We start from the raw sequence: 26,523 nt of genomic DNA on the forward strand, positions 1-26,523 counted from the left end.
ATACCAATATATTTTCAGTTTCTAAATGATTGCAACAACTCATTGACAGGAAGGGGGGTATTATGTATTAAAGAACCTAAGAACTAAACTAACTGTTAGCTTCAGTTTTTTTGTGGTTACAGTTCATATTGTTTTAAAATATCGTGTAGATTTATCAGATTTATTGCAGTTACTGGTTATAAAAATTTCATTATTATTAACAACATACATAGAATATAATAACATTTTATAAGTTGTTAATGACTTAATTTAACTGAGATGCTTCAGGAAAAGGAAAGAATACAGCGAATTCAAACCCCGAATCACACGTCACAGATTGACGTCAATGAGCGTCACAGATTGACGTCAATGACCGCCTGAAACAGAGTCTTTGAATGTAGGCCTTCTGCGATCATTAGGTCACTAATCATTTTCTTTGTCTTGCAGGTAAATGCTTGTTAACAGAAAAGCCATTAAAGAAAGGTTATCCTTTCTAAAATGGACGAGCATCGCTATGCAGGATAAAAAGAGAATTTTTAGTCCGGGTCTTTATGTAAAGGCCTGTATGTTAAGGAGGAGGATATGTGGTCACGTGCCTCTGGTAAGAAGCTCGTATCGGTTCCGCTCCTCTTGCGGGCAAAAGCAAACATGAGGCCTCATGTTTGCTTTTGCCCGCAAACATTAAATTATTAATGTTCTTAATAATGCTTTAAGAACATTATTCCTCTTTCGGCAGGATGAACAATTACAACATACCGGACAGCTGTCTTCACTGAAACTAAAACACTGAACTCCCTAAAACAACAGGACAATTTTCTCGCTCTTCTTCTTCCTGCCAGCACCTACACGTTGCTCTCTACCGCCCCTTAGGGAAAGGCTGGGACTGAAAGGTTATTGTTTTTACTGACGGCAATCTGTCATTTGACAAAACTTTAATAGTCACGTGACATTTGATATAGATATATGATGTTGTTATATAGGAATAGATATCTAAATCTTCATCACATTATTTTTATACAGTCTTTGAATGTAGACTGTATAATATCTTCATTTTATACAGTCTGTCTACGATAATATAGTCACTGCCATAATGATCTGCGATAGTTTAGTCACTTTGTCTTTTATTTGTCTGTCTATATTTGTTAAAACAAAAACACAAATATTCTACCAGTTTATAAAATGTATAAATACCTTACAAAAAATGTCAATAGAGGAAATCAATACTTCTCCAGTCAATGTGTCAGATTTCACAAATATGACTCAATCAATACCTTTTTATGACAGGCTAAATGTTTCTTGGGCATTTTAATTCTTGATATTTTTTGTTCAATGGCTCTCTTGTTCTTTTTTTAAATATGATTCTTAATCTTTTATTTCTGGCCACTCATTTGTTTGTCCACTATTCTTTTCTCTTGTGTTTTTTGTCCTTTATCTCTTTTTCATGCAGCTCTCCATGTCCTGTTAGTTCCTCCCAGCTTAGATCAGTTTAATCTGTTCCTTTAGACTCCGTGGGAACAGAATGAATGTGAGAAGAGATTCTGTATTTGAGGCTATTTTTAAAACATAAAAGATGATCAAACTTTAATGTTTTCTTGTTTGTACCAGGCTTCATGCCAAAGAGTTTAAATATCATAAAAAAGGAAATCAAATGATTGTCCTGCTTCTCTAAAACAGATATTTATCATCTCAAATGATCCAAATCTGATATCTGAATAAAACCAAAGCAGTGGCGGCAAAAAAAGCTTTTATTGAATTTGCTTACAACTTAATGTTATTTCACTCAATGATCAGCTTGATTACTTTACATGCTTTCACAAATCAAGTTAAAGTTTCACACAAATATAAAACAGAATGCAATAAGGCCAAAAATACATGTTTTATTACATCATAATACATAGAAATAACCTATGATACTGCAAAATAAATATTACATTCTTTAATATCTTCCTCCTGCTTCCTGTCTTGTAAATAAACACCATGATTTTCACACTGTTGTGAGACTTTTCTTTAGCATTGTGATGACTGTGAAATATAAACTTAATCTTTAAGTGTACACATTTGTTCAATTTTTACTCTTCAGAAACCAACAAAATATGTTTTTGCACTGAGCGGGAGCCACAATGATCTTTTGTAATTCCGTCAGATTATGCAGCATATCATCTTCATTCCAAACATTACATACTCATTATTACATAAAAACATGCTACCATGACTTTTGTTTGGAACAATATTAGTTTCTGCACAGAGCAAATGAGCTGAACACATTCTTCAACAGGTTGAGTCCAGGAACAAGCTCATCATCATCATCCTCTCCTGTCCGCAGCCAAACAGAATCTCATCCTCCTCTGACCCACAGCTTTCCTGTCAAACCTCAGATGTTCCATCTTCCACCTCAGTCATGGACTCTTCTGCTTCCACAAGTTTGTCTTCAACCACATCAGGAGACGCTGCTGCTCCCTTTGCCTCCACCTCCAACGTTTCTGTATCTAGAAGTCAGGTGAAGAAGCAGCCGGAGAGACTGAACAGGAACGAGGCTGCAGGTCCAGATGGTTTCAGTCCCAGAGTCCCTCTGTGGGATTCTGCAGCATCTCTTCAACCTTTGCCTGACCCAAGAGGAGGTTCTGTTGTTGTGGAAGACATCCTGCCTGGTTCCGGTACCGAAGAAAAGTCATAACGACTGTAGATCTGTTGCCCTGACATCCCACATCATGAAGGTCCTGGAGAATCTCCTGGTGGCCCACTTGAGTAAGCAGACCATCTCATATCAGGACCCCCTGCAGTTTGCTTATCGCCGTGGAGATGGAGTTGATCAGAAGGCTGGATTGGTTCTGGTTCTGGTTCTGTTCTGGAGACGACTGTGGAACCTCTGGAGATGAAGCAAAGAAGGATTCTTCATAAGAGTCAAGAAAGCTATGGACGACTCTGACCATCCTCTTCATGAGTTTGTATGGGGAAAACAGAGTATCATCAGTCAGAGGGTTCTTCAAGTTTGCTGCAACACAGACTGCTCATGCTTGGTTTGTTATTGAAGGACCTACTTCACATGGTCCTTCTTTATTCTGTGTCCTCAGGTTCCCCCGGTTACATCAGGAAACTTCATCTCAGGATTTCCAGCAGGATTTTCTGTGTCCCTTCAGTCCTCTGTGTCTTCTCTCTCCTGATTGGTCCAGTGCTGCTGGTGATGCTGGAGAATCAACACATGATCAGACACACATTCCTTAATCTCTGTCTGAATAACAGATGATTGAAAGAGACTTTCTCATCAAGTCATCATGTCCTCACCTTTTCCACAATCTGTTACAGCCAGTAGATCAGCAGGTGGAGCAGGTCTTCTTTAATTGTTGGTCAACTCCAGTCATGGTACATGAGTTGACGGAGAAATGAAATAAAGAGAAAACAAAACAGCGTTAAAAAACAGAGAATATACAGAAAAAAGAAAAAGTTTGATCTAAATTTCATCCATATTTAAAATTGTTACTTTGGTAAAAATATGTTTTCTTACTTTTTTGTCAACAGGGTTCTCTTATCTTCCTCCGTCTGACTGGTGGTGTTGAAGGTGGAGGTTTACAGGTGGAGCAGGTTTCTGCTTTCATTGTTGGTCAACTCATGTCAAATGACACGAGTTGATGTAGAAATGAAATAAAGAGAAAAGACAACAGGGTTAACAAACAGAATATAAGTGGACAATAAAGAACAATTCTGAAATTTGACATCAATTTCATCCATATTTAAAATTGCTAGCCAGGTAAAAAATGTTTTTTACTCTTTTTGTGAACTGGGTTCTCTTATCTTCCTCCGTCTGACTGGTGGTGTTGAAGGTGGAGGTTTACAGGATGAGGAGATCCAACCTGCAATGATCAGAGACATTATTGATCTGCCACCAGTATCATGTGAAGGTGGAAAGCAAAAACTTACAAGCAGTGTGAAAAACAAGGGATCCAGAAGGCAGGAACCACATGGACAACGATGAACGGATCCAGCGATGAGCAGCTAAAACCTGAAAGATTAAAAACTGGGAGACTGGATTAGTAGAGGAACAGGAGAGAATAATTTACTATATTGGAGAGCAGCGTGAAGGGAAGAACCACCATTACACCCTGAAACATGGGGGAGCTGAGAGGAAAACACAAAGATGAAGAAAAGCCCCAGTGCAAGACGCTACCTAAAGCTTCCTCAGGCTAACTAGAAACCCGTTGACTTTAATAAAAAACATGAGAGGAATGATGACGTCCTAAAGTGACTTCCCAAACAGGTCTTCAGTTTTAACGGATCCCAATCTAATTAGAGTCACTTGACAAGTCGTAGTGAGGTCTAAACCACACGTGTCTGGAACTCTCTCTTGCTGTAATTCCACTAGAGGTTGAAGGTATTGCTTCCTCTTCTGCTTCCTCTTCAGTATCCATCCCGAAACGGAAGTCAGGGGAGGAACAATTTGAATCTGGAAAGTGTGTTGATGATGGACTGACAAGGGGAGACAGAATGGGATCCTCACATGGCATCCATGGTAAGAGACCGAAAACACTGGGTGACAAAATGGGATCTTCACAGTGAGTCAATGTTGAGGGACTGAGGACGGGGGATGAGAAAACAGGACTTTTACAGGAGGGACTGAGGATAGGGGATGACAGTCCAGGATCCTCACACGACATCAAAGGTGAGAAACAGAGGACAGGTGGTAACACAACGGGATCTTCATATTCCATCTCTTGGGAGGGGAAGGACTGGACAATAGACTTGATGGCAAGCTCCAATTCAGTAACAGTCTGCCTAGACCTCTTGGCTGGGGGCTGCTCTTCATCATCACTGTTCCTTGACCTCTTCCCGTTTATACCAGTCACAGATGTCACATGAGCCGCGTCCTCTTTCAAACCTACCTGATGACTAGGTTGTGATGGTGGGTCGTCATCCTTCGCAGCCTTCACCTTCTTCGTTGTTCTCTCAGTGGGGCTGGAAGTCAAAGAAGCCCTGTCCTCTTCCAAACCAACCTGAGGATGTTGCAAGGTACCAATAGGACTGGACTTCTCTGGACGCAAAATGGGCTCTTCCTGTTTGTCAAGTCCAGATGGAAATTCAAGAGAAGTACAAGGAGCCAAGTCTTCTTGAGGCTTCTGAGCCACCCCAATGTCTTGTATATATTTGAAATTATGGGGAAGAATCTCAGGCAGCTGCAACGCAACATCGGCAAGGACCACTGGGCTACTGTCACCGGAGCCCAGCTGATCAACCGTCGATTTCAGACGTTCCAATGCCTGTTCAAGCACGCCGATGCCCCACAGGAATTTAATGTTTGGTTGAAGGACCTGGACAACCCGAAATCGGGATCTAAAGTCCTGGTCTCCATTACCTACCTCATCTTCACTGGAGCTGGAAGAAGAGCTACCAGTGGAGCTGGTAGAAGAGCTACCAATGGAGCTGGTAGAAGAGCTACCAATGGAGCTGGTAGAAGAGCTACCAATGGAACTGGTAGAAGAGCTACCAGTGGAGTTGGTAGAAGAGCTACCAGTGGAGCTGGTAGAAGAGCTACCAGTGGAGCTAGAAGAAGAGCTACCAATGGAGTTGGTAGAAGAGCTACCAGTGGAGCTGGTAGAAGAGCTACCAGTGGAGCTAGAAGAAGAGCTACCGGTGGAGCTGGTAGAACAGTCCTCAAACTGCGGAGGTGAACTATACCTCAACTCCTCTCCATGGTCTTCAGAAACCATGTTGGCTCCATTTAACCACAACTTACCGTCTTCCTTACCATTATCTGGAAGTCCCTCCAACATCGGGGATCCATCCGCTGGAAGCTCCATGGTATGGGCTGTGAAGAAAAAAAAACAAAGCAAAAAGCTATAATTCTGTATCTTGTAAAAATCACAAAAGTCCAAAGCAATGTTTAGAGGGAACACTGAAATACCAACAATACAATAACCCAGGTTTGTGACTGTGTTTGTTTTTCTTGAATATATTTAATTAACAATATTAATGCTATGCTAGATGTAATTATACAACAAGAACGGGAATTAAGAGATAAAATAAATAAAGCTTATCTTTAGTCGCACAAAAAAGCAGCAAAAAACACAATTTTACATAAAACCCAGAACAAACTCTAAAACTCAATGGTCAAACACGTATAGACCATCACCACTCAGACAAACAAACTTGCGGCTTCATCTTGGTACCAATCAATCATTAAACACAATAAATCAAATTTAGATTTATTGGTAATTCATCCCTAGCCATAAACTCTTAAACATTTGGAAACATAAATTAAAGCGCTACACACTGTGTTTATGACTTCTTAAAGGCTAATGAAACACTTGTAAACTTAGATTGTGCCATTAGTGTGAATAAAATAAAACAAGTTGCAACAAGTTACTCAGTTTCTATAACAACCCATCCTTACAAATCTGTGATGCTACAGATACATTTTATCATTCTTAATAATAGCCAGGGATAAGATCCATTCATTACTATTATACTTAAATCACTGCTTACACAACTTGAATACTTTAAAACCATCAAAGTCTTTTTAAAAAATGTTTCCAATAGCATTTATAAATGACCAAAATCTTAATTGTAGCTAATCAAACTAAAGTTTTTGAGCTCCACAATTTCTCACAATCACAGCCACAGCTACTCTGACACCCTATCAGTAATACCTTCATAATCCCACATTTAGCCTACAGCAGAAATGTACATCTATAAAATTAAAAGTTTATACATGTACATCTTTTAAAGTAGGGATCTACATAATCAGGCCGACATTAGTGGCCTTTCCTCTGTTTCCAGGGGCTCCTACAAAAAATTTATCTGTTTACAGAGAGTATTAGATACTCCATGTATTATTTCTCCTTAGAAATGATACAGGAGAAATATATATTTAAAAACTTTTCTAATATTCAAGTATTAAGGTTTTATTTCAAGCAACGTATCCAAGGAGACCAAATGTGTTATTGAGGCATTTTTTGAAACCTGAACCAGACACTGATTACTTATTCCAAAGATCTGAATAAAACAAAACAGATCTTCTAAAACCACAAATAACTTTTAAAACACATAAACAATGTCAAACCCTGCAATCCCCCCAAGGTTTTAACTAACAAATGAATGATTGTTTTTCTAATGAATTTTAACATTTACTGTTAACATTCAGTAACTTCTGAAAATAATACGTCACTAAAATGCAATGGAACAAAGACTGATTTTCTGGTCTTGAGTAATTACAATAAACTAAATAATTTAGTTACTTTGTGAAATCAACAGGGCCACATTGATGGTTGTTTAATGACTTTTTATAAGAATAAAGTTGTGTGTTGTTATTTAATCAATGTATCCATGGAGACTACATATACCACTTTTTTCAAAAAGCTGGTTCCAAAACGTTTTTCAAACCAAAACAACTACAAACAGCATTACTGACATTTTCCAAAATATCAAATAGCTAGAATATGAATCAGAATACTAATTCAATTAACTCACAAATATGTTGTAGCCCAAAAATGCAAATTATACTTTCCTAAACAAAGAGTAGGAATTAATCAAAGCTGACTTTAACCAACTCAAATAATGTTTTTTTTAATTTTTAAATTAGTTCACCCAAGTAAGAAAACTAAACACACGTATTAAGGTCTATCATTAAATAGGACGAGGCACATGTCTGCAAAGTGTTTCTAAATTTTTTATTGAACTCATTTTAAATAATGACCAATGTATCCATGGAAACTAACTATGTTTGTCTAGGCATTTATCAAAACAAAAAATGGACAAAGAACCATCCAGTTTACCAAGAATTAGACTCCAAACCCATCAAAGCTGATTTTCACAAATAAATCATTATTTTGTTTTTGAAAATCAGCTTTGATTGATGATCACTACGACGATCCACGATTCATTACCTATTAATGGTCTATCATTAACGTACCCACACACTTACAATGATTATTACTGGGGCGACAATGGTAAGAGTTTGTCCTGCAGAGGCCCGCCTCTGTCGTTGTGTCCTTGAGCAAGACACTTCTCTCACCTTTAGCTGGAGTTAATTGCTCGCACGATATAATATCTGTGGCTACAATCCATTAGCCTATTATCATCAGTGTGTGAATGAGTACATGAATGAAAATTTTATGTAAAGCATCTTCGAGTGTCCTAACAAACCACTAGTCTGATGTGATTACCATGGAAACCAAGTATATTTGTCAGGGCGTTTTTCAAAAAAATAAAATAAAAAATGTAAAGGCCAAGAATTGGACAGAAATCTGACTGTTTCTTCAAACACTAATGTTAATATCCCAGGCATTTATTCATAATATCACAATTTTTGTTTTTTCAAATCAATTCAACCATGTTTCCTGGCTATGCTAAAAAAAAAACAATAAACACATCACAATGTATCTTGAAAAAAACAATGAAACTAAACAATTAAAATATTGGCTATTATAAGGGAAAATATTATTTTGTATGTTTTTCAAAAAATAATATTATATATTTAAGGCATTTCATTTTGCGTATCCATGGAAACCAAGTGTTTATTACGGCATTTTTCAAAAAATAACGGTCAAAAAACAAGCTAATTTTTCAGAAATTTGACGTAAATTTAACTAATTTGACTATAATTCAGTAAAATACATATATTACTTAAATCACTACACCACAGTTTAACATTCCTGACATTTCCAGCGAAATTCAGTTCAGAAAAAGGCTCATTAGTTAAGAACGATCTATGCTAGCAAGGAATGCTACTCGTCTTTTTTTCTACAGCAGTCAGTATTTCTTTAAAACACACACACAAACACAAAATAAACTAAACAAGTCACTAATATCTTTGTAATAACTTGCTTTCGTTTATTAAAAATAGTAGAAGAATGATGTTAACCTTCCAGCTGTTCACCCTGCTGGTCCTTCTCCTGGCCAGGAACCGTCTTTCGCAGCTTTGGTAACCACGGGCTTCTTCAGCAAGTGCGTATTTCAGCAAGTGCTTCTTCAATAACTTTTGCACAGCAGACTTCTCGACAAGCTCAAACCTTCCGAGGCTTTAAAGGCTCCTTCAGGCGTCTCTCTCAAAAGTCCCGTCGCAAAGGGGAACGAATTCAGAAGGTCAGCGTCATTTATAGGGTTGAGAACGCTAACGTCGTTTCCATGACTTTCATTGACGAACGCACGCACTGGTGCGTGAGAGAAATTGGAACACAAATAATGCAGATTTTGTTTTCTTTTGAAATGTTTTAGTGTTACTTGGGACATTTTTTAAAACATGGGATTGTACAGTTATACGGATTTTTTTACTTTGTCTTTTCGTGTCAACATTTGTAAAAAAAAAAAAAAAAAAAAAAAAAACAACAAACAACAAAACAACAACCCAAACATTCTACCAGTTTATAAAATGTATAATTACTTTACAAAAAATTGTCTTTACAGGAAATCTTAGTGACAGGACCTGGAAGTACATATATTTATACTTACCTAATGTATAATAAACTTATACATTAGATAACTATTTTAAACACTTTATATTGTGTATAATAACATTATATAAGCAGTTAACTTAATTTAACTGAGATGCTTCGCTTTGAAAATAATTACGATTTAAGATAAAAAGAAAAAGGAAAAAATACAGCAAACTCAAACCCCGAATGACACGTCACAGATTGACGTCAATGAGCGTCACAGATTGACGTCAATGACCGCCTGAAACAGAGTCTTTGAAGGTAGGCCTTCTGCGATCATTTGGTCACTAATCATTTTCTTCGTCTTGCAGGTAATTGCTTGTTAACAGAAAAGCCATTAAAGAAAGGTTATCCTTTCTAAAATGGACGAGCATCGCTATGCAGGATAAAAAGAGAATTTTTAGTCCGGGTCTTTATTTAAAGGAGGAGGATATGTGGTCACGTGCCTCTGGTAACAAGCTCGTATCGGTTCCGCTCCTCTTGCGGGCAAAAGCAAAGTTGAGGCCGATGAATGCTTTAAGAACATTATTCCTCTTTCGGCAGGATGAACAATTACAACATACCGCACAGTTGTCTTCACTGAAACTAAAACACTGAGCTCCCTAAAACAACATGACAATTTTCTCGCTCTTCTTCTTCCTGCCAGCACCTACACGTTGCTCTCTACTGCCCCCTAGGGAAAGGTTGGTACTGAAAGGTTATTGTTTTTACTGACGGCATTCTGTCATTTGACTAAACTTTAATAGTCACATGATATGTGATATAGATATATGATGTTGTTATATAGGAATAGATATTTAAATCGTCATCACAGTATTTTTATACAGTCTTTGAATGTAGACTGTATAAGAGCTATCTTTTATAGAGTCTATCTGCGATAATATAGTCACTGCAATAATGATCTGCGATAGTTTAGTCACTTTGTCTTTTGTTTGTCTGTCTATATTTGTTAAAACAAAAACACAAATATTCTACCAGTTTATAAAATGTATATTACCTTACAAAAAAATGTCAATAGAGGAAATCAATACTTCTCCAGTCAATGTGTCAGATTTCACAAATATGACTCAATCAATACCTTTTTATGACAGGCTAAATGTTTCTTGGGCATTTTAATTCTTGATATTTTTTGTTCAATGGCTCTCTTGTTCTTTTTTTTTTAAATATCATTCTTAATCTTTTATTTCTGGCCACTCATTTGTTTGTCCACTATTCTTTTCTCATGTGTTTTTTGTCCTTTAACTCTTTTTTCATGCAGCTCTCCATGTCCTGTTAGTTCTTCCTGTTGTGATTTAGTGAAATCACCGGGACGGACCAAAACCATGTGAGCACACGTGCAGGAAATCAGCCGACACAAATAATCAGACTTTACTTATTTTATTCTTTTTAGCGCTAAAAAGAAAGAGACGCTTACCCTCACAGGCTAATTTGTTGTGACGTGAATACACCGGGAATAAACAGCATCTGATCAAAAATAGACGATCCATTCCTTATATCTAAGACATGGCTTACTGGTCGTCTGATGAACTATGTCAGCTAAGTAATGTCTGCTGAGAAGTAACTTGATATTATGGTGTCAGCTTAAGTTTCACTTCTACAGAAAGCTCCTTGTTTGAGTGAAACATGCAAGGTCAAGTTTCATTCCTCCAAAAAGCCCTTTGTGTATAAATGAAACATGCTATGTGTGAAAAACACCTGTGTGCATGAGTATATGTGCAACCCTGAATAAGTGTCCCAACAATACATATATATATATATATATATATATAGCGTATATATATACATATATATATATATATATATATATATATATATATATATATATATATATATATATATATATATATATATATATATATATATATATATATATATATATATATATATATATATATATATATATATATATATATATATATATATATAGAGGATGAAATATTTCATAAAGCATAAAGAGCCAAAGTTTGTTTAATTTTAAACAATGACTCCTATTAAGTCAAATTAAATTAAGTGCCATTATAAAGAGAAATTGGCTTTGTTTTCTCTTGTTTGTAAAACTGACAGCAACCAAACTATAGATTTATTAGCAGAGAGAATATTGTATAGAATCCAATAATAACTAAATAGAGAGTTCACTGCCCCAACCAGACCCAATAATAGTTTGCGTCTTTATTATTTGCTATATTAAAGACACACCATATCTTAATTTATTGAATAAGACTGTCTGGCATTCTCATGTACGTTTTGGCTTTATTCTTAGCACCAGAAAACAAAAGGCCGTCCAGTGACTGTAGGTGCATCAGACACCAATTAGCCTAATCACTTTTTTCCCCCGAACGTAGGCCAAACCGGACCACCCGGAAAAATCCTATGAATTTAGTTTAAAGATTTACTTTAAAGAGTGTGTCCATTTACGTTATGAATAGGTGATGAGGTGGTGAGGCAGACGCCGTAGACCCAGGTAAAGTGGATGAAGAGATGAATTTAATTATAAATAATTCAATTACAGTACACAAACAGTCCAAAACACCAGGCGGCACGGGTGAGCGGAAACCAGGGCTCGACGCCGGTAGCAACTTGTTACACAAGGGACTAGAGCTGCACAGGACACACTGACGACGGAGACAGCTTAGACAAGGACCCGACAAAGACACAGAGACACAGGTGACACTAAATACACATGAGGTAATCAGGGAAGAAACACACCTGGGAACTCAAGGGGAGACAGGACAACACGGAGACTCAGAAGAACTCAAAATAAACACAAAAAACACAGATCACAACAATTTAAAGAACGTCTCCAAGAGTTAGTGAACGAGAGACAAAGGACAAAATTAAAAAATCCCAATTAGCCAAATTAGCTTTTTTCCCAAAGGTAGGATAAACCGGAGCTCCCGGAGAAAACCTATGAATTTAGTTTTGTAATTTATTTTAAAGAATGTCCATAGAAGGAAAGAAAAGGAAAGAAGGAAGAAGGAAAAAGGGAAAGAAAACAAACAAAAACTGTAAAAAAGAAAAAAAAATTGGAGAAGTCATGTAAGATTTGCAAAATGTATGTAATATCAACGTATGTATGATCCCCTGATAAACAAATAAAAGATACACAGCAAAAAAAAAGTGTGTCCATTTAAAGAACGTCTCCAAGAGTTAGTGAACGAGAGACAAAGGACAAATTAAAAAAGCCCAATTAGCCAAATTAGCTTTTTTTCCCGAAGGTAGGATAAACCGGAGCTCCCGGAGAAAACCTATGAATTTTGTCATGATTTGGTGAGGGGTGGTGAGGCAGAAACGCAGATGAACCGGATTGAGTGTAAAATGACGAAGTTTATTTACAACCAGGATACAACAAGGGAACAGGACGACGAAGTGTGACGTGTGACGAGGATCCGACAAGAGACAGAGACACAGGTGACACTAAATACACAAAGGGTAATCAGGGAACGAGACACACCTGGGAACTAATCAAGGGGAGACAGGACAACACGGAGACTCAGACACACAGGAAACTTCAAAATAAACACACAGGAAAACACAGAACATGACAGTACCCCCCCTTAAAGGGCGGCTCCCAGACGCCCCAAAAACAAAAAAGTCCAAAATACAACAAGGGTGGGCGGAGGGGCACTGGACGGAGGGTCAGAGTCCAAAAATAACAAAAACAAACCCAACAGAATGGGTGGAGGCACAGGAAAGGCCAAGGATCCAAAAATAACTAAAAACAAACCCAACGGGGTGGGCGGAGGCACAGGAAGGCGGGAACCACGGAGGCGGTCCGGCGGGCGTCCGCGGCGCAGGAGGCGGGAACCACGGAGGCGGTCCGGCGGGCGTCCGCGGCGCAGGAGGCGGGAACCACGGAGGCGGTCCGGCGGGCGTCCGCGGCGCAGGAGGCACTCCGGCGGACGTCCGCGGCGCAGGAGGCGGGAACCACGGAGGCGCTCCGGCTGCCGTCTGCGACGCAGGAGGCGGGAAACACGGAGGCGCTCCGGCGGCCGTCCGCGGCGCAGGAGGCGAGAACCACGGATGCGTTCCGGAGGCCGGCGACGAGGAGTCTCTAGGGCCGCACGGGGGCAGCGACGAGGAGTCTCAGGAGGAGCACTGGGAGGCTCGGAAATGGCACTGGGAACGCTGGGAGGCTCGGAACTGGCACTGGGAACGCTGGGAGGCTCGGAACTGGCCCTGGGAATGCTGGGAGGCTGGGAACTGGCACTGGGAGTACTGGGGAGCTCGGGACTGGCACTGGGAAACCTCCCACTTACTGGGGACGGCAGTGGAGGAAGTCCGGCGAATCGCCTCAGCCGGCTGCGGGGGAAGTCCGGCGGATCGCCTCGGGCCGGCTGCGGGGGAAGTCCGGCAAATCGCCTCGGGCCGGCTGCGGGGAAGTCCGCAACCGCTCTGGCGGCTGGGGAAGTCCGCGACCGCTTGGCCGGCTGCGGGGAATCCGCGACCGCCTGGCTGGCTGCAGGGGAATCCGCGACCGCCTGGCCGCTGCGGGGAAGTCCGGCAAATCGCCTCGGGCGGCTGTGGGGAAGTCCGGCGAATCGCCTCGGGCTGGCTGCGGGGGAAGTCTGGCGAATCGCCTCGGGCCGGCTGCGGGTGAAGTCCGGCGAATCGCTACGGGGCGGCTGCGGCGGAAGTCCGGCGAATCGACTCGGGGCCGGCTGTGGGGGAAGTCCGGCGAATCGCCTCGGGGCCGGCTGCGGAGGAAGTCCGGCGAATCGCCTCGGGGCGGGCAGCAGAGGAAGTCTGGCGAATCGTCTCAGGGCCGGCTGCGGGGGAAGTCCGGCGAATCGCCTCGGGGCGGGCAGCGGAGGAAGTCCGGCGAATCGCCTCTGGGTGGGCAGCGGAGGAAGTCCGGCGAATCGCCTCGGGGCAGCAACGGAGGAGTGCCGGCGCGGCGCCTCGGGACCGGCAGAGGGGGTGATGGCTCCGTGAGGCGACCAGGGGCCGGGTCCACCGGCGGCTCAGGTCTCTTTCTCGGGGCTGGCAGTGGAGGTTGTGTTACCGGAAGTCGACGAGGGGCCGGATCCACCGGCGGCTCACGCCGCTTCTTCCGGGCAGACTGCGGAGGTGGTGTCACCGGAAGGCGACGAGGGGCCGGATCCACCGGCGGCTCACGTCGCTCTTTCCGGGAAGGCAGAGGATGTGGTGTTCCCGGAAGGCGGCGAGGGGCCGGGTCCACCGGCGGCTCAGGTCGCTTTCCTCCCTGTCGAAGGTAACGGTGGGGACCGAATCCGGGGGGTGCCAACACCAGCCTTGATCCCCGGAAAAACTCCCTCCGCAGGTCGTAGTCCGATTTTAGACCCATCTCCTCCAGCAGCAGTGGAGATGCTGCTGGATCCAGTCCTCGCGGTCCATCTGCCCCCAAAGGGGAGCGCCCGGAGAAAACCTATGAATTTAGTTTTGTAATTTATTTTAAAGAATGTCCATAGAAGAAAAGAAAAGGAGAGAAGGAAAAGGGGAAAAAACCAAACAAAAACTGTAAAAAAGAAAAAAAAAATCGGAGAAGTCATGTAAGGTTTGCAAAATGTATGTAATATCAACGTATGTATGATCTCCTGATGAACAAATAAAAGATACACAGCAAAAAAAAAGTGTGTCCATTTAAAGAACGTCTCCAAGAGTTGGTGGACGAGAGACAAAGGACAAATTAAAAAAGCCCAATTAGCCAAATTAGCTTTTTTCCCGAAGGTAGGATAAACCGGAGTTCCCGGAGAAAACCTATGAATTTAGTTTGTAATTTATTTTAAAGAGTGTCCATAGAAGGAAAGAAAAGGAAAGAAGGAAAAGGGGAAAAAAACAAACAAAAACTGTAAAACAGAAAAAAAAATCGGAGAAGTCATGTAAGGTTTGCAAAATGTATGTAATATCAACGTATGTATGATCTCCTGATAAACAAATAAAAGATACACAGCAAAAAAAAGTGTGTCCATTTAAAGAACGTCTCCAAGAGTTGGTGGACGAGAGACAAAGGACAAATTAAAAAAGCCCAATTAGCCAAATTAGCTTTTTTCCCGAAGGTAGGATAAACCGGAGTTCCCGGAGAAAACCTATGAATTTAGTTTTGTAATTTATTTTAAAGAGTGTCCATGGAAGGAAAGAAAAGGAAAGAAGGAAAAGGGAAAAAAACCAAACAAAAACTGTAAAAAAGAAAAAAAAATCGGAGAAGTCATGTAAGGTTTGCAAAATGTATGTAATATCAACGTATGTATGATCTCCTGATAAACAAATAAAAGATACACAACAAAAAAAAGTGTGTCCATTTAAAGAACGTCTCCAAGAGTTGGTGGACGAGAGACAAAGGACAAATTAAAAAAGCCCAATTAGCCAAATTAGCTTTTTTCCCGAAGGTAGGATAAACCGGAGTTCCCGGAGAAAACCTATGAATTTAGTTTTGTAATTTATTTTAAAGAGTGTCCATCATAGAACGTCTTCAACAGTTAGTGAACAAGAGACAAATGTAAAATAAAAAAAGCCCAATTAGCCAAATTAGCTTTTTTCCCGAAGGTAGGATAAACCGGAGTTCCCGGAGAAAACCTATGATTTTAGTTTAAAATTTATTTTAAAGAGTGTCCATCAGAACGTCTTCAACAGTTAGTGAACAAGAGACAAAGGACAAATTAAAAAAGCCCAATTAGCCAAATTAGCTTTTTTCCCGAAGGTAGGATAAACCGGAGTTCCCGGAGAAAACCTATGATTTTAGTTTTGTAATTTATTTTAAAGAGTGTCCATCATAGAACGTCTTCAACAGTTAGTGAACAAGAGACAAAGGTAAAATAAAAAAAGCCCAAACAGCCAAATTAGCTTTTTTCCCGAAGGTAGGATAAACCGGAGTTCCCGGAGAAAACCTATGATTTTAGTTTTGTAATTTATTTTAAAGAATGTCCATGGAAGGAAAGAAAAGGAAAGAAGGAAAAGGGAAAAAAACCAAACAAACTGTAAAAAAGAAAAAAAAAATCGGAGAAGTCATGTAAGGTTTGCAAAATGTATGTAATATCAACGTATGTATGATCTCCTGATAAACAAATAAAAGATACACAACAAAAAAAGTGTGTCCATTTAAAGAACGTCTCCAAGAATTGGTGGACGAGAGACAAAGGACAAATTAAAAAAGCCCAATTAGCCAAATTAGCTTTTTTCCCGAAGGTAGGATAAACCGGAGTTCCCGGAGAAAACCTATGATTTTAGTTTAAAATTTATTTTAAAGAGTGTCCATCATAGAACGTCTTCAACAGTTAGTGAACAAGAGACAAAGGACAAATTAAAAAAGCCCAATTAGCCAAATTAGCTTTTTTCCCGAAGGTAGGATAAACCGGAGTTCCCGGAGAAAACCTATGATTTTAGTTTAAAATTTATTTTAAAGAGTGTCCATCATAGAACGTCTTCAACAGTTAGTGGACGAGAGACAAAGGTAAAATAAAAAAAGCCCAAACAGCCAAATTAGCTTTTTTCCGAAGGTAGGATAAACCGGAGTTCCCGGAGAAAACCTATGAATTTAGTTTAAAATTTATTTTAAAGAGTGTCCATCATAGAACGTCTTCAACAGTTAGTGGACGAGAGACAAAGGTAAAATAAAAAAAGCCCAAACAGCCAAATTAGCTTTTTTCCGAAGGTAGGATAAACCGGAGTTCCCGGAGAAAACCTATGAATTTAGTTTTGTAATTTATTTTAAAGAATGTCCATGGAAGGAAAGAAAAGGAAAGAAGGAAAAGGGAAAAAAACCAAACAAAAACTGTAAAAAAGAAAAAAAAAATCGGAGAAGTCATGTAAGGTTTGCAAAATGTATGTAATATCAACGTATGTATGATCTCCTGATAAACAAATAAAAGATACACAACAAAAAAAAGTGTGTCCATTTAAAGAACGTCTCCAAGAGTTGGTGGACGAGAGACAAAGGACAAATTAAAAAAGCCCAATTAGCCAAATTAGCTTTTTTCCCGAAGGTAGGATAAACCGGAGTTCCCGGAGAAAACCTATGATTTTAGTTTAAAATTTATTTTAAAGAGTGTCCATCATAGAACGTCTTCAACAGTTAGTGAACAAGAGACAAAGGTAAAATAAAAAAAGCCCAAACAGCCAAATTAGCTTTTTTTCCGAAGGTAGGATAAACCGGAGTTCCCGGAGAAAACCTATGATTTTAGTTTAAAATTTATTTTAAAGAGTGTCCATCATAGAACGTCTTCAACAGTTAGTGAACAAGAGACAAAGGTAAAATAAAAAAAGCCCAAACAGCCAAATTAGCTTTTTTTCCGAAGGTAGGATAAACCGGAGTTCCCGGAGAAAACCTATGAATTTAGTTTTGTAATTTATTTTAAAGAATGTCCATGGAAGGAAAGAAAAGGAAAGAAGGAAAAGGGAAAAAAACCAAACAAAAACTGTAAAAAAGAAAAAAAAAATCGGAGAAGTCATGTAAGGTTTGCAAAATGTATGTAATATCAACGTATGTATGATCTCCTGATAAACAAATAAAAGATACACAACAAAAAAAAGTGTGTCCATTTAAAGAACGTCTCCAAGAGTTGGTGGACGAGAGACAAAGGACGAATTAAAAAAGCCCAATTAGCCAAATTAGCTTTTTTCCCGAAGGTAGGATAAACCGGAGTTCCCGGAGAAAACCTATGAATTTAGTTTTGTAATTTATTTTAAAGAGTGTCCATCATAGAACGTCTTCAACAGTTAGTGAACAAGAGACAAAAGACGAATTAAAAAAGCCCAATTAGCCAAATTAGCTTTTTTCCCGAAGGTAGGATAAACCGGAGTTCCCGGAGAAAACCTATGAATTTAGTTTAAAATTTATTTTAAAGAATGTCCATCATAGAACGTCTTCAACAGTTAGTGAACAAGAGACAAATGTAAAATAAAAAAAGCCCAAACAGCCAAATTAGCTTTTTTCCCGAAGGTAGGATAAACCGGAGTTCCCGGAGAAAACCTATGAATTTAGTTTTGTAATTTATTTTAAAGAATGTCCATGGAAGGAAAGAAAAGGAAAGAAGGAAAAGGGAAAAAAACCAAACAAAAACTGTAAAAAAGAAAAAAAAAATCGGAGAAGTCATGTAAGGTTTGCAAAATGTATGTAATATCAACGTATGTATGATCTCCTGATAAACAAATAAAAGATACACAACAAAAAAAGTGTGTCCATTTAAAGAACGTCTCCAAGAATTGGTGGACGAGAGACAAAGGACAAATTAAAAAAGCCCAATTAGCCAAATTAGCTTTTTTCCCGAAGGTAGGATAAACCGGAGTTCCCGGAGAAAACCTATGATTTTAGTTTAAAATTTATTTTAAAGAGTGTCCATCATAGAACGTCTTCAACAGTTAGTGAACAAGAGACAAAGGACAAATTAAAAAAGCCCAATTAGCCAAATTAGCTTTTTTCCCGAAGGTAGGATAAACCGGAGTTCCCGGAGAAAACCTATGAATTTAGTTTAAAATTTATTTTAAAGAGTGTCCATCATAGAACGTCTTCAACAGTTAGTGGACGAGAGACAAAGGTAAAATAAAAAAAGCCCAAACAGCCAAATTAGCTTTTTTTCCGAAGGTAGGATAAACCGGAGTTCCCGGAGAAAACCTATGAATTTAGTTTAAAATTTATTTTAAAGAGTGTCCATCATAGAACGTCTTCAACAGTTAGTGGACGAGAGACAAAGGACAAATTAAAAAAGCCCAATTAGCCAAATTAGCTTTTTTCCCGAAGGTAGGATAAACCGGAGTTCCCGGAGAAAACCTATGATTTTAGTTTAAAATTTATTTTAAAGAGTGTCCATCAGAACGTCTTCAACAGTTAGTGAACAAGAGACAAAGGTAAAATAAAAAAAGCCCAAACAGCCAAATTAGCTTTTTTCCCGAAGGTAGGATAAACCGGAGTTCCCGGAGAAAACCTATGATTTTAGTTTTGTAATTTATTTTAAAGAATGTCCATGGAAGGAAAGAAAAGGAAAGAAGGAAAAGGGAAAAAAAACCAAACAAACTGTAAAAAAGAAAAAAAAAATCGGAGAAGTCATGTAAGGTTTGCAAAATGTATGTAATATCAACGTATGTATGATCTCCTGATAAACAAATAAAAGATACACAACAAAAAAAAGTGTGTCCATTTAAAGAACGTCTCCAAGAGTTGGTGGACGAGAGACAAAGGACAAATTAAAAAAGCCCAATTAGCCAAATTAGCTTTTTTCCCAAAGGTAGGATAAACCGGAGTTCCCGGAGAAAACCTATGATTTTAGTTTAAAATTTATTTTAAAGAGTGTCCATCATAGAACGTCTTCAACAGTTAGTGAACAAGAGACAAAAGACAAATTAAAAAAGCCCAATTAGCCAAATTAGCTTTTTTCCCGAAGGTAGGATAAACCGGAGTTCCCGGAGAAAACCTATGATTTGAGTTTATAATTTATTTTAAAGAGTGTCCATCAAAGAACGTATTCAAAAGTTAGTGAACAAGAGACAAAGGTAAAATTAAAAAGCCCAATTAGCCAAATTAGCTTTTTTCCCGAAGGTAGGATAAACCGGAGTTCCCGGAGAAAACCTATGAATTTAGTTTAAAATTTATTTTAAAGAGTGTCCATCATAGAACGTCTTCAACAGTTAGTGGACGAGAGACAAAGGTAAAATAAAAAAAGCCCAAACAGCCAAATTAGCTTTTTTTCCGAAGGTAGGATAAACCGGAGTTCCCGGAGAAAACCTATGAATTTAGTTTAAAATTTATTTTAAAGAGTGTCCATCATAGAACGTCTTCAACAGTTAGTGAACAAGAGACAAATGTAAAATAAAAAAAGCCCAAACAGCCAAATTAGCTTTTTTCCCGAAGGTAGGATAAACCGGAGTTCCCGGAGAAAACCTATGAATTTAGTTTTGTAATTTATTTTAAAGAGTGTCCATCATAGAACGTCTTCAACAGTTAGTGAACAAGAGACAAAGGTAAAATAAAAAAAGCCCAAACAGCCAAATTAGCTTTTTTCCCGAAGGTAGGATAAACCGGAGTTCCCGGAGAAAACCTATGATTTTAGTTTTGTAATTTATTTTAAAGAATGTCCATGGAAGGAAAGAAAAGGAAAGAAGGAAAAGGGAAAAAAACCAAACAAACTGTAAAAAAGAAAAAAAAAATCGGAGAAGTCATGTAAGGTTTGCAAAATGTATGTAATATCAACGTATGTATGATCTCCTGATAAACAAATAAAAGATACACAACAAAAAAAAGTGTGTCCATTTAAAGAACGTCTCCAAGAGTTGGTGGACGAGAGACAAAGGACAAATTAAAAAAGCCCAATTAGCCAAATTAGCTTTTTTCCCAAAGGTAGGATAAACCGGAGTTCCCGGAGAAAACCTATGATTTTAGTTTAAAATTTATTTTAAAGAGTGTCCATCATAGAACGTCTTCAACAGTTAGTGAACAAGAGACAAAAGACAAATTAAAAAAGCCCAATTAGCCAAATTAGCTTTTTTCCCGAAGGTAGGATAAACCGGAGTTCCCGGAGAAAACCTATGATTTTAGTTTAAAATTTATTTTAAAGAGTGTCCATCATAGAACGTCTTCAACAGTTAGTGAACAAGAGACAAAGGACAAATTAAAAAAGCCCAATTAGCCAAATTAGCTTTTTTCCCGAAGGTAGGATAAACCGGAGTTCCCGGAGAAAACCTATGAATTTAGTTTAAAATTTATTTTAAAGAGTGTCCATCATAGAACGTCTTCAACAGTTAGTGAACAAGAGACAAAGGTAAAATAAAAAAAGCCCAAACAGCCAAATTAGCTTTTTTTCCGAAGGTAGGATAAACCGGAGTTCCCGGAGAAAACCTATGAATTTAGTTTAAAATTTATTTTAAAGAGTGTCCATCATAGAACGTCTTCAACAGTTAGTGAACAAGAGACAAATGTAAAATAAAAAAAGCCCAAACAGCCAAATTAGCTTTTTTCCCGAAGGTAGGATAAACCGGAGTTCCCGGAGAAAACCTATGAATTTAGTTTTGTAATTTATTTTAAAGAGTGTCCATCATAGAACGTCTTCAACAGTTAGTGAACAAGAGACAAAGGTAAAATAAAAAAAGCCCAAACAGCCAAATTAGCTTTTTTCCCGAAGGTAGGATAAACCGGAGTTCCCGGAGAAAACCTATGAATTTAGTTTTGTAATTTATTTTAAAGAGTGTCCATGGAAGGAAAGAAAAGGAAAGAAGGAAAAGGGAAAAAAACCAAACAAAAACTGTAAAAAAGAAAAAAAAAATCGGAGAAGTCATGTAAGGTTTGCAAAATGTATGTAATATCAACGTATGTATGATCTCCTGATAAACAAATAAAAGATACACAACAAAAAAAAGTGTGTCCATTTAAAGAACGTCTCCAAGAGTTGGTGGACGAGAGACAAAGGACAAATTAAAAAAGCCCAATTAGCCAAATTAGCTTTTTTCCCGAAGGTAGGATAAACCGGAGTTCCCGGAGAAAACCTATGAATTTAGTTTAAAATTTATTTTAAAGAGTGTCCATCAGAACGTCTTCAACAGTTAGTGAACAAGAGACAAAGGTAAAATAAAAAAAGCCCAAACAGCCAAATTAGCTTTTTTCCCGAAGGTAGGATAAACCGGAGTTCCCGGAGAAAACCTATGAATTTAGTTTTGTAATTTATTTTAAAGAGTGTCCATGGAAGGAAAGAAAAGGAAAGAAGGAAAAGGGAAAAAAACCAAACAAACTGTAAAAAAGAAAAAAAAAATCGGAGAAGTCATGTAAGGTTTGCAAAATGTATGTAATATCAACGTATGTATGATCTCCTGATAAACAAATAAAAGATACAACAAAAAAAAGTGTGTCCATTTAAAGAACGTCTCCAAGAGTTGGTGGACGAGAGACAAAGGACAAATTAAAAAAGCCCAATTAGCCAAATTAGCTTTTTTCCCAAAGGTAGGATAAACCGGAGTTCCCGGAGAAAACCTATGATTTTAGTTTAAAATTTATTTTAAAGAGTGTCCATCAGAACGTCTTCAACAGTTAGTGAACAAGAGACAAAGGACAAATTAAAAAAGCCCAATTAGCCAAATTAGCTTTTTTCCCAAAGGTAGGATAAACCGGAGTTCCCGGAGAAAACCTATGATTTTAGTTTAAAATTTATTTTAAAGAGTGTCCATCATAGAACGTCTTCAACAGTTAGTGAACAAGAGACAAAGGTAAAATAAAAAAAGCCCAAACAGCCAAATTAGCTTTTTTTCCGAAGGTAGGATAAACCGGAGTTCCCGGAGAAAACCTATGAATTTAGTTTTGTAATTTATTTTAAAGAATGTCCATGGAAGGAAAGAAAAGGAAAGAAGGAAAAGGGAAAAAAAAACAAACAAAAACTGTAAAAAAGAAAAAAAAATCGGAGAAGTCATGTAAGGTTTGCAAAATGTATGTAATATCAACGTATGTATGATCTCCTGATAAACAAATAAAAGATACACAACAAAAAAAAGTGTGTCCATTTAAAGAACGTCTCCAAGAGTTGGTGGACGAGAGACAAAGGACGAATTAAAAAAGCCCAATTAGCCAAATTAGCTTTTTTCCCGAAGGTAGGATAAACCGGAGTTCCCGGAGAAAACCTATGATTTTAGTTAAAAATTTATTTTAAAGAGTGTCCATCATAGAACGTCTTCAACAGTTAGTGAACAAGAGACAAAGGACAAATTAAAAAAGCCCAAACAGCCAAATTAGCTTTTTTCCCGAAGGTAGGATAAACCGGAGTTCCCGGAGAAAACCTATGAATTTAGTTTTGTAATTTATTTTAAAGAGTGTCCATCATAGAACGTCTTCAACAGTTAGTGAACAAGAGAAAAAGGTAAAATAAAAAAAGCCCAATTAGCCAAATTAGCTTTTTTCCCGAAGGTAGGATAAACCGGAGTTCCCGGAGAAAACCTATGAATTTAGTTTTGTAATTTATTTTAAAGAATGTCCATGGAAGGAAAGAAAAGGAAAGAAGGAAAAGGGAAAAAAACCAAACAAAAACTGTAAAAAAGAAAAAAAAAATCGGAGAAGTCATGTAAGGTTTGCAAAATGTATGTAATATCAACGTATGTATGATCTCCTGATAAACAAATAAAAGATACACAACAAAAAAAAGTGTGTCCATTTAAAGAACGTCTCCAAGAGTTGGTGGACGAGAGACAAAGGACAAATTAAAAAAGCCCAATTAGCCAAATTAGCTTTTTTCCCAAAGGTAGGATAAACCGGAGTTCCCGGAGAAAACCTATGAATTTAGTTTTGTAATTTATTTTAAAGAGTGTCCATCAGAACGTCTTCAACAGTTAGTGAACAAGAGACAAAGGTAAAATAAAAAAAGCCCAAACAGCCAAATTAGCTTTTTTCCCGAAGGTAGGATAAACCGGAGTTCCCGGAGAAAACCTATGAATTTAGTTTTGTAATTTATTTTAAAGAATGTCCATGGAAGGAAAGAAAAGGAAAGAAGGAAAAGGGAAAAAAACCAAACAAAAACTGTAAAAAAGAAAAAAAAAATCGGAGAAGTCATGTAAGGTTTGCAAAATGTATGTAATATCAACGTATGTATGATCTCCTGATAAACAAATAAAAGATACACAACAAAAAAAAGTGTGTCCATTTAAAGAACGTCTCCAAGAGTTGGTGGACGAGAGACAAAGGACAAATTAAAAAAGCCCAATTAGCCAAATTAGCTTTTTTCCCGAAGGTAGGATAAACCGGAGTTCCCGGAGAAAACCTATGAATTTAGTTTAAAATTTATTTTAAAGAGTGTCCATCATAGAACGTCTTCAACAGTTAGTGAACAAGAGACAAAAGACAAATTAAAAAAGCCCAATTAGCCAAATTAGCTTTTTTCCCGAAGGTAGGATAAACCGGAGTTCCCGGAGAAAACCTATGATTTTAGTTTAAAATTTATTTTAAAGAGTGTCCATCATAGAACGTCTTCAACAGTTAGTGAACAAGAGACAAAGGACAAATTAAAAAAGCCCAATTAGCCAAATTAGCTTTTTTCCCGAAGGTAGGATAAACCGGAGTTCCCGGAGAAAACCTATGAATTTAGTTTAAAATTTATTTTAAAGAGTGTCCATCATAGAACGTCTTCAACAGTTAGTGAACAAGAGACAAAGGTAAAATAAAAAAAGCCCAAACAGCCAAATTAGCTTTTTTTCCGAAGGTAGGATAAACCGGAGTTCCCGGAGAAAACCTATGAATTTAGTTTAAAATTTATTTTAAAGAGTGTCCATCATAGAACGTCTTCAACAGTTAGTGAACAAGAGACAAAGGTAAAATAAAAAAAGCCCAAACAGCCAAATTAGCTTTTTTCCCGAAGGTAGGATAAACCGGAGTTCCCGGAGAAAACCTATGAATTTAGTTTTGTAATTTATTTTAAACAGTGTCCATGGAAGGAAAGAAAAGGAAAGAAGGAAAAGGGAAAAAAACCAAACAAAAACTGTAAAAAAGAAAAAAAAAATCGGAGAAGTCATGTAAGGTTTGCAAAATGTATGTAATATCAACGTATGTATGATCTCCTGATAAACAAATAAAAGATACACAACAAAAAAAAGTGTGTCCATTTAAAGAACGTCTCCAAGAGTTGGTGGACGAGAGACAAAGGACAAATTAAAAAAGCCCAATTAGCCAAATTAGCTTTTTTCCCGAAGGTAGGATAAACCGGAGTTCCCGGAGAAAACCTATGAATTTAGTTTAAAATTTATTTTAAAGAGTGTCCATCAGAACGTCTTCAACAGTTAGTGAACAAGAGACAAAGGTAAAATAAAAAAAGCCCAAACAGCCAAATTAGCTTTTTTCCCGAAGGTAGGATAAACCGGAGTTCCCGGAGAAAACCTATGAATTTAGTTTTGTAATTTATTTTAAAGAATGTCCATGGAAGGAAAGAAAAGGAAAGAAGGAAAAGGGAAAAAAACCAAACAAAAACTGTAAAAAAGAAAAAAAAATCGGAGAAGTCATGTAAGGTTTGCAAAATGTATGTAATATCAACGTATGTATGATCTCCTGATAAACAAATAAAAGATACACAACAAAAAAAAGTGTGTCCATTTAAAGAACGTCTCCAAGAGTTGGTGGACGAGAGACAAAGGACAAATTAAAAAAGCCCAATTAGCCAAATTAGCTTTTTTCCCAAAGGTAGGATAAACCGGAGTTCCCGGAGAAAACCTATGATTTTAGTTTAAAATTTATTTTAAAGAGTGTCCATCATAGAACGTCTTCAACAGTTAGTGAACAAGAGACAAAGGACAAATTAAAAAAGCCCAATTAGCCAAATTAGCTTTTTTCCCAAAGGTAGGATAAACCGGAGTTCCCGGAGAAAACCTATGAATTTAGTTTTGTAATTTATTTTAAAGAGTGTCCATCATAGAACGTCTTCAACAGTTAGTGAACAAGAGACAAATGTAAAATAAAAAAAGCCCAAACAGCCAAATTAGCTTTTTTTCCGAAGGTAGGATAAACCGGAGTTCCCGGAGAAAACCTATGAATTTAGTTTTGTAATTTATTTTAAAGAGTGTCCATCATAGAACGTCTTCAACAGTTAGTGAACAAGAGACAAATGTAAAATAAAAAAAGCCCAAACAGCCAAATTAGCTTTTTTTCCGAAGGTAGGATAAACCGGAGTTCCCGGAGAAAACCTATGAATTTAGTTTTGTAATTTATTTTAAAGAGTGTCCATGGAAGGAAAGAAAAGGAAAGAAGGAAAAGGGAAAAAAACCAAACAAACTGTAAAAAAGAAAAAAAAAATCGGAGAAGTCATGTAAGGTTTGCAAAATGTATGTAATATCAACGTATGTATGATCTCCTGATAAACAAATAAAAGATACACAACAAAAAAAAGTGTGTCCATTTAAAGAACGTCTCCAAGAGTTGGTGGACGAGAGACAAAGGACAAATTAAAAAAGCCCAATTAGCCAAATTAGCTTTTTTCCCAAAGGTAGGATAAACCGGAGTTCCCGGAGAAAACCTATGATTTTAGTTTAAAATTTATTTTAAAGAGTGTCCATCAGAACGTCTTCAACAGTTAGTGAACAAGAGACAAAGGACAAATTAAAAAAGCCCAATTAGCCAAATTAGCTTTTTTCCCAAAGGTAGGATAAACCGGAGTTCCCGGAGAAAACCTATGATTTTAGTTTAAAATTTATTTTAAAGAGTGTCCATCATAGAACG

The 26,523-nt window shown here is 37.7% G+C and overlaps 1 protein-coding gene and 1 long non-coding RNA gene across 3 annotated transcripts; both read right to left on the reverse strand.

The window, feature by feature from the left end:
- Positions 1–3,022: 3,022 nt before the first annotated feature.
- On the reverse strand, positions 3,023–4,047 carry LOC122840394. Its single transcript, XR_006372222.1, has 5 exons — positions 3,895–4,047; positions 3,743–3,827; positions 3,482–3,582; positions 3,262–3,328; positions 3,023–3,163 (listed from the first exon to the last, which is right to left on the reverse strand). It is a non-coding gene; the product is annotated as an uncharacterized LOC122840394 (long non-coding RNA).
- A 42-nt stretch (positions 4,048–4,089) lies between these two features.
- Positions 4,090–9,152, reverse strand: LOC122840395 (nuclear pore complex protein DDB_G0274915-like). Of its 2 annotated transcripts, XM_044132770.1 has the most exons (3): positions 8,831–9,152; positions 4,965–5,776; positions 4,090–4,853 (listed from the first exon to the last, which is right to left on the reverse strand). In XM_044132770.1, exons 2-3 carry the CDS (start codon positions 5,766–5,768, stop codon positions 4,257–4,259), a joined length of 1,401 nt encoding a protein of 466 aa, XP_043988705.1. In that variant the 5' UTR covers positions 5,769–5,776; positions 8,831–9,152; the 3' UTR covers positions 4,090–4,256. The 2 variants fall into 2 exon arrangements, with proteins under 2 accessions (XP_043988705.1, XP_043988704.1); XM_044132769.1 differs by having other exon boundaries at positions 4,090–5,776; positions 8,831–9,151.
- Positions 9,153–26,523: the final 17,371 nt, after the last annotated feature.

Source organism: Gambusia affinis, linkage group LG11, assembly GCF_019740435.1.
Source record: "Gambusia affinis linkage group LG11, SWU_Gaff_1.0, whole genome shotgun sequence".
Taxonomy (NCBI): domain Eukaryota; kingdom Metazoa; phylum Chordata; class Actinopteri; order Cyprinodontiformes; family Poeciliidae; genus Gambusia; species Gambusia affinis.

Bases quoted from the DNA above. Each gene is read 5' to 3' on its own strand.
- LOC122840395 (XM_044132769.1), bottom strand. From the start codon at position 5,768: ATGGAGCTTCCAGCGGATGGATCCCCGATGTTGGAGGGACTTCCAGAT.